At 40.1% G+C, this 8,935-nt stretch overlaps 1 protein-coding gene across 4 annotated transcripts in view; it reads right to left on the bottom strand.

The window, feature by feature from the left end:
* Positions 1–8,935, bottom strand: part of epha7 (eph receptor A7) — a 109,855-nt gene that overhangs the window by 19,791 nt on the left and 81,129 nt on the right. For 3 of the 4 annotated variants that reach the window (XR_002275924.1, XM_020612895.1, XM_020612897.1), the window contains exons 6-8: positions 5,541–5,665; positions 3,560–3,728; positions 1,003–1,147 (exon numbers count right to left, since the gene is read on the bottom strand). Coding sequence is in view for 3 of the 4 variants with exons in the window: in XM_020612895.1 (XP_020468551.1) it covers positions 1,003–1,147; positions 3,560–3,728; positions 5,541–5,665 (439 nt within the window). In the remaining variant the exon portion in view is untranslated. The remainder of the gene's footprint in view (positions 1–1,002; positions 1,148–3,559; positions 3,729–5,540; positions 5,666–8,935) is intronic. The other variant, XM_020612896.1, reaches the window with a different exon arrangement.

The raw sequence follows: 8,935 nt of genomic DNA, 5'->3' as shown, positions 1-8,935 counted from the left end.
CATACTGATGTTCCCATTGACCAAAAAGCTCACTTGCATTATCAATAAACCTATGCTGTAGACACCACGGTCTTTGAGTCACTTTCCAACAGTCAAATCCTGAAGGTTCGAATCTCAGTGCCTGCAGTCCACATGTCGAAGTGGCCTTGGGCAAGACACTGAACCCCCCGTTGCCCCCGATGGTTAGAGCCATCGGTTGAGGTGGTGCCGCAGATGGCTGCCATCGGTTCTGTACCGGCAACAAATTCCTTGTGTGTAACATACTTGGCCAATAAAGGTGATTATCCTTATCCTTATCCTCACTTGCACTCAAACCAGAACCATTCAAGTGGATGTGTTCTTTGTCATTGGAACCTCCTGCATGCTGTATTATACAGTACATGTTTCAGGCATTTCTTAAAATAAAAAACAAGCGTTGAGTGTTTTCTTTAAATTGCCTGCTTTCCCACTGGTTTTTGTCACAAGGTAAATATCTTCAATATAAATAGGCTGAAGAGTGTTAAATGTGTAGAACATCTGTACGTTCTGGTTTGAATAAGTTATGGCTCAGAGAAAAACACAGGCCATTTTTGACATTAAACACACTAAGGAGAGGCTAATTCTGATGACCCCCCCCCCCTTAAAAGCAACCTCTGATGAAATGCCACTCGTGCACATGAACATACAGATGAAGTGCGTGAAGGAAGAGTAAAAATGACAATGGATGCAGGGTGCTTTGTCATGGAGAAAAAAAAGGCAGTGCCATATTTCATCCTGCCCTCAGCATCTCACACAGTCACACACAGGAATGCAGATCCAAAGCTTTCTCGCTCTGGAGTATTTGTCTCATAATAGTGCTGCAAAGAAATATGTTGGGGCTGTGTGGGGGGGAAATGATCACATCAAAACCCATTAGCACAGCATGCCACGAGATGATGGGTGCACGTGTGTGTGCGTGTGACAGGTCCACAGACGTGAAGGCCTGTGAGTGACAGAAAGGCTAATTGACAAGCGCAGACTCACAGGAGCGGAGAGTCAATGGGGCCCGCGAGAGCGTACCTTCTCCCAATGATGAAGCCGAACACCATGAACACCAGGATGATGGTCCCTGCTACGGCCACCACCGCTATGATGATGACAGGATTTTGCTCGCTGGAGACAATCGCAGCTGATGAAATGGACGCAGAAACACACAGACAGACAGAAATGCAGAAATGCTCAGAAATGCTTCAGCACATCAAAGAGTACAATCTGCAGGACATAATTGAGCCCAGTGAGTGGAGTAGAGATTGATAAACCCCCTCCTCTCCTTCCCTCTGAGGGAGTGGAGGAGGGACACTTCTATTTTTGAGCTGTCCTCATACACACGACTCTACTGTTTCAGAAAGTGGGCTTAATAGTCCCAGACGGCGACGGCAATGCCCTTCATCTCAAACAAAGACACATTCAGGTTGGATTGTTTCCCATTCCGAGCTCTCTCAGTACTCAGACTGTTTGCGTTGACAAACTGCTGATTGCTCCTAAGAAAGGCTTACCATAGCATTGCACAAAGTCAATGTGAGTGGTGTATGTGAGGAAAAATTCATGCATTTTAAATCAAGTGGACCTGAGCTATATAAATACTTGGAAAGGGAAGGCCTGTCTGAGGAGGAGAGGGGATGAAAAATGTGGTGACATTTGATCAGCTGTTACTCAATCAAGCTTCAATGTGTTACCAGTTGTCTATGCTGGGAAGAATTAAGAGCACTCAACTGTCACATTACACACTTGCAGGTTTCCCCTCTTGAGGCTGACACAGAGGAAGCCAGAGGTTCAAGGACATTGTGATTGGACTGCAAACTTCTAACCTTGTTACAGTACACACTCTGCATGCAGTACAATTAATTAATGTATCCTTCTATGCAGAAATGTTGGATGTAAGGTGGGCTGGTTAGATGGAGGGGCTTTAAACCTAACAGAAATTAATGCAATAATGATTAACGAGGGTCTTCACAAATCAGAAGAGGGATTTTAACTTTAAAAAAAAACACTGCAGGTACATCTTTCAAAAAACAATTGTTTATAAACAATTGTGATTGTTATGAAGGTTAATACATTGTAATTGAAGCTTTATTACTGGCTTTATTTATTATCATATAAGCCGTTACAAAGTACCACACACTCTCTAATAGACTGTTCTTAGTATCTGGAAAAGTGTTACAGAGCATCTGCACCAAAATCTCTTTATTATCCACTGCAAAGTCTTGCTGTTGGCTGTTTACATAGTAGCTAATTGCTTAATCTCTTTTTTTCTAAGTGAGATGAGAAGATCAATATCAATCTCATGTTTGGGTGCTCAGTAAAGCGCTGGAGTCAGCACATGGTTAGCCGAGCCTATCCTCTAGACTACACAGCTACTAGCCTGGCTCTATGCAAAGTGAAAAACTACATTTAGCACCACTGAACCCCACCTCCCAGTCAGCTGGAGCCTTGATTTGTACCATTTGATGTGTACAGAGACCTATACCAAAACCAACACTACTCAACCATATCTGACAGGAAATGGCAACACCAAGTAACCATTTTTATTTTTCTGTTTGTGTACAGATTAAACAACAATACAGTGTTTTAATTAATCAGGACCAGTTGTGTTGATAGAGTTGTGTTTATTTTCATTGTGGACAGAGCCAGTCTAGCTGTTTCCCCCTACTTCCACTCTTTATGCAAAGCTTAGCTAATAATAATGCAGAGACATGAGACTGATATCATTCCTCATCTAGGTCTCAGAAAGGAAGCTAGTAAGCCCATTTAATAAATGGTGAAATCACTTTAATGTAGCACACGTTATTACCAAAACATTTAAAAAGGAAGTCTTATTAAAGAAGAAAGGGTCATTAACAGCAGTTTTAACTTCACTGAGAGACGTCTGAAATCTGATATGTTCCCATGTTTACTGTATCCACATAGGATGATAGGCATAACACAAACTGCTCACAGAAGCATCCCTCACCAAAACTCACTACAACACACTGTGACACTCAGGGCAAAGCATATGTAACTGATTAGATTTATATCAGTTTGTCTTCATGACGCTACAGTAGCTTGTCCTTGTGCTTTTTGGTTTTTCAGCACAATCTGTATTGGTTTTGCTTGAAAGCAAATCATTTCCCCGAGCTATTACTCTAGCAGCTGATAACATTAACAGGCTGTGCATATATTTGGTTGGTTGGTGCTCCAAAATGTTGTGCTGATGTACTGATGTGGTGAAATCTGTTGAGGACTTGGCATTAGTGCCACTGAAGACAAAAGATGATCAGACATTCAGTTTGATTCTGCTACACACAACTAATCTGGTGAAAACTGACAAAGGTATTGAGGATAAACCATCCTGAATGTCCAAATACTGAGCTGAACATCTCTGCACAGACTTGGATGCTACTGTTATCTGCCCAAAGCCTATTTTCTGTTCATATCTGAATAAGGTCTACATATTCGTTTACATCCCTACTACCCATAAAACATACAGTATGTTGCTAACTGCATCAGTGTCAGTGGAAGGCATGTTTATTCTTGGATCTGTAGCCTGTGTGTGACCCCCTACCTGTAGCCTCTTCCTTGGTGGTTATCTCCAGTCTGGGGCCGTAGGTGCCGTATCCTGCCTCTGTGAAGGCCCTGATCTGGAACACGTAGGCCGTGCTGGGCTTCAGGTTATTCACTGTGGCTGATGTGGACTTGGACCTCACTGTGGAGTAGATCCGGTCCTTCTGATCCTAGACAGAGAATAAATCATCTTTTATTCCAAAATGTAATTTTTTTTTAACCAACTGGGCAAAATAGAACATTTCACTGGTGTGTGGAAGTCCAGCTGATAATTGAGTCTTATTGAAGTGTTGTTATCTTTATGCCTTTGCTTTATAATAAATACTGCAGATATACTTCATAGGATGTAATTACCTGCACTTTGTAAATAGAATGAATGTAAATTACCAATGTTTAATCCAACTAAATACACAGGACGGTGATTTAAGATGAAACCATTTAAATTTAGTGGCCATTGTACTCTTCACTCTATATCTCATAAATTCTAAAATAGTGTACAGCTTATTAACATTCTATTTGTCAGAGCTTCATTTAAAACAGGTTTTCATAAGAAACATTTATTTTCCCAGTGTTTCTAAGCATAATTAATCACACTTAAATAAAATGTATTTCTCTATTCTGATCTGCTCCTATTTAAATTTGCTGTTGATTCACTCTCAAAGCTTCCCGTGTTTACCTGTTGAGCATAATGCACAGTTTTACAACATTAACTCCATGTGTACAAGAGAGTCATGTTGTACTCTGCCATTTTGAGTTTGTTTTGTGAGAAATATTGTTTACATTCACAGTTTTGTTCCAATTGCTTCTTCTTTGCAGTTTCTATTAATCACTGTTAAGATACACTTCCTGCACAGACGTTTCACAATAAAAGCCATGGCGTAACCCATCTTTTCTTAGTAAATTGATGAAATGTCATCAAGAAATAAGGTTTATTAACAGTAGCTTAGTAATGATTGACAGAACTGTTGAATCAACTGGGACTGATTAGCTGAGGAACTCAGTGTTTCTGTTAAAAATACAGTCCCTTATTAAACTTTTAGAAATAATACTGTGGAAGACTGGGAATTTTGCTGAAAGTACTAGATACAGTAAGCTATTGTGCTACTGTACAGAAATTCCACTTGCGCCAATGTTTTCAGTCAGCCTTAATTTGAGTACCAGTTTCACCTTGAGAATTTGTAATATTAACATATTCAAATAAATTTGCTGTCTTACTGTGTTTTATACAGACTGTAAAGCATGGATGGTCTCAAATTTCAACTGAAATAATTTTTTTTACCATTAAGTGTCCTACCATATAAAAAATAGAAATACATATGAAAACATCTTCTCCATCAAGGAATCCATTTGGATGCACAGCCTGTGCACATTGTGTGCTTTGTTATTTATCTGTAAATGTTTTGCTCGGCAAAATCCCAAATAGAATGCCAGGGTCTGTTAGTGATGTAGTCGTTGTTTCCAATTTTCCACTTTTACAGCTGGGCAGACCACAGCCACAGTATGTGACAAAGGACACTGATTCAGTTTGTGCAAGAGGCTGTGGCCAGCAGTACTGGCATCGGGGCTCTGCTACCCTGCCTATTATTTGCCAGGTTAAATTTGCTCCATTAAACCTAACTGTAAAAAGCTGGTGTGTTCAGACCAAAACTACAGTGAAGCAGCACTATAATGTATGTTGAAGGGGAAAGGAGATAACAGTAACAGATTGCTAATTCTGGCAGTGCAGCAGTCATGAACTGTGTGTATGCTAGCACATGTGTGGGGGTGGCTGTGAAGGACTACAGCCTGATTAAAATCTTATGAGCATCTCATTCATTATTGCAATTATGAGACAAAGAAGGTACTTGCAGAATCTTGTGAATTCCACTCACAGCAGCATACAGATAGAATACAAAATGAAGAGTCAGCAAAAGTGAATGTGAAGTGAGAGATGGAGGGGAACGGATTTTAGGAAGAGAGAAACAAATCTACTGCAAACTCACTTTTTCATAGTATTTGATTTCATATTCCGTGATGACGCCGTTGGGTTGCTGGGGCTCCTGCCAGGAGAGCTGGATGCTGCGCTGCTGTACTTTTTCCTTGATGACCTCACTGACCTGGGATGGAGCTGTTTAGAGAAGAACATGTCAATAAGAAGAGGGCACACACATGCATATGGCCAGCCATAAATCAGCTGCACAGAGTCCTCCGCTGACACTCAGAGGGCCTCACCAGCTAATGAATATTCATGGGGATGCTTATAAATGTTTATGCCTCATGATCGAAATTTCAATTACAGTGCAAACAGCGGAAGATGGTATTACCCCAGCAAGTGGAAAACTGCAACTTGTAGATTATGAATGACAATTCAGTTCAATTAATTCCAACATTTCCAGCGGAACAAGCAGGCACTTATTCTCCCTGATGACAGACCTATTCATAAAGCCTCTTGGAGGGAGAGGGGTGTACCTGTAACCTTCTGACACTAGTCTTATGCACACTAATTATCTCTGACTCTTTGCATAACTCACTTTAAGCCTGGCAGCCTGGATTTGGTGCTACCGCATTTAGATTTGCTAAACAGCACACATACATTTTTTTTCTTTTTGTTATCAACACTTACAGGTAATCGTCGGTTGTGACCATAACAACCTTGTATACACGGAACTTACATTGTCTCAGGCCTACGACTTTTTTATTTAGTGTCACCAGCTCTAATTATACTGCTGCAACAACTAACGCTGCTCCTGCTCCTGTCTGCTATAACTGCTGTAGTATCTCTCCCCCCCATTCATGGCTGCAGGTGGTAGAATCTTATCAGTAATAACAAATTAAAACTAAACAAAATAAAAATATTTTATTTGTAGACACAGTGGTAATATGGTTGTGGAAAAGTGGTTTAAATTTATTTATTGAGAAAATCCCTCCTCTTCAGGGAAGCCTTTCACAGTCCACAGCAAGCAATGAAATGGAGAAAATATAATTATATGAAGTTTGGGAGCGGGACCTGACCCATTCCTTTTCCGCAATACAGAAACCCACTGAAAACATCATAATCCCACTTCTGCTTTTTGTTTTACAAAGTTCAGTTTTGTTTAGGTTTTTCTGAAGCTTGTGTGACACACTCATTTCTTTTTTCATTTCTAGAAAGTTCCTGAAGATGACTTTCAACAGATCAAAAGATTTTTAATTCACTTCAGATCTTCACTCATAAGAGCTTTATGACTTAAGATTTGATAACATGGGCTGTGTAAGTACTGCTGTTGGCTCTGCAGCCATGCTTGCTGTCTCTAGTATAACTTTCGTTACTTTTACATTATTATCATCGTGTCCTTAATTATAATAACCAAAATTTTTACAGCACTCTTCTTAAAGACCACAGTAAGTTTTTTTGGATTACTAAATTTCACCCCAAGGACATGATGCTTTCAAAAATTGTATTACAAATCTGCTTCCTGTAAACATACTGTGAAATCTTGATGACTCATGCTGCTCTTGGGACAAAAAAAGATTAATTAACACATCTTAGCAAGTCTGAAAAGCTATCCAGGGGATGACTCGAACTCCAAGGTAAAAGCCACTTGTCGGAAGCTGTGCTTTGATTTGTTTCCTGAATCTTTTACAGATCATCAAAGTGCTTTCAAATGAAAGAAAATCTTATGAATGACGAATTAACATCAAAGAAAAAAAAATTCTAAACAACAGTGAGATGATACAACTTCAGCTGATCATTTCATCATGAGCAATTTACAGCAAGCTTCTATTTATCACCTGGCATACCATTTGATAGTGTAGTATGTTTTAAAATCTGCTCAACCATGAGTCAACTGACAGAGATGGCCTATCAACAACCAGCAAGAGTCAAAGCCCCCTGTCCCTGGCCAAGCAGAAGCTGCTGACATACTGAAGTGTCTGTGGTAGGTTTTCCAAGATGGCAGTCCTCGGTGTGCGACATCGCAGTTCTCTCAGAGCCAGGTTGTTTCTCTTTTTTGCTTATTTGTGCCATGTTAAAGCAACAGTTAAGGCTGCAAACTTTATTTATGACCGGGTGACTTTGTTACTGCTAAGAGAGCGCAGTCTTTTCAGAGCTTTTGACCCGAGCACGTTGGACTCTCACCCAGAGCTAATGTACTATGTCGACACAATGCCCATAAGGCGGCGGGACCAGACGATGTACCCCCCGAGAGTGTTGAGAGCCTATGGGGGATCAACTAGCTAGTGTGTATATATACATCTTCAACCTGTCTTTAATCCAAGCAGTAGTTCCTCGCATTTTCAAAAAAATCCATTATCATACCGGTCCCTAAGACATCAGACACATCCACTGTGAATGACTTCAGGCCAGTGGCGATCACATCAGTCGCCATGAAGTGCTTAGAGAAACTGGTCCTCACACACGTTAACCACATTGTCCCGGACACTGTAGACCCCCTCCAGTTTGCCTACCGCCCCAACAGATCAGTGGACAACATGATGGCTCTGCAGACCAATGGTACAGTAACATTAGAAATACTTTCTCAGCTGAACCTAAGCCTCATTTTGGTAGATCTGACCACCTAGCAATCCGGCTCAAACCTGCTTATGTAGCCGCTCTTATTTCTACGTGGCTGTCAAGCCTAATTTCTGTGTTGTGTCTTTAATGATGAGTTGCACACAGGGATTTGCCATCCACAGGAGAGGAGTTTATTCTCTCCTCAGCTTTCCTCAGTAACTGAGTATGTGCTAAATAAATCAAAATAATAATACAGATAAAAACACTCTTATTACCTTTGTGGAAACAAATAAATCAGTACATGCACTAGAAGACAGGTCTCTCTGTTACACATCTGAAGGGCAAAAAAAAAGATGACAGACTCCATGTGAGACCTTCAATGCGCTTCAACCTAGCTAAAACATTGCAACAAGCACTAGTTAGCATGTTAATAAAGTGGTGTACTTCACATAGGAAAGAACGATTTTAACACAGTTAGCAATACAATAGTGAACAGTGGATTACAACTCTGTACCATAACAGTTTGAACAGTAAAGTGCATTTTTTTATGGAACGCACATCCATATGCGATGGATGTAGAATGGTGTGTGTTTTCCCCAACCAAAAATCATGGTTTAATAGTGATATAAAGCAGAAAATCAGGAAGAGACGAGAGGATTTTAAGTCAGGGGACCAAGCAGAGTACAGGAAATAAGTCCATCAGAGCTGCAAAGAGAGCATACGTACAGTCTTATGCAAAAGTTTAGGCACCCCTTGATAAATAACAGATTTTGGTGATTTTTTATTTGAACAGATGTTAACACAGTTTCTCTTGGAAATGGAAAAAATGCACAATATTTTCAGCAAACAGTGATGCATAGTTACTTCTTATGCCATAAATTGAACAAAAATAAAAAATAAAAACAT

Source organism: Monopterus albus, unplaced genomic scaffold (assembly GCF_001952655.1).
Source record: "Monopterus albus unplaced genomic scaffold, M_albus_1.0 scaffold128.1, whole genome shotgun sequence".
Classification (NCBI taxonomy): Eukaryota; Metazoa; Chordata; class Actinopteri; order Synbranchiformes; family Synbranchidae; genus Monopterus; species Monopterus albus.
Note: the sequence above shows the minus strand (reverse complement) of the source record. Positions and strands in the feature narration are given on the sequence as shown.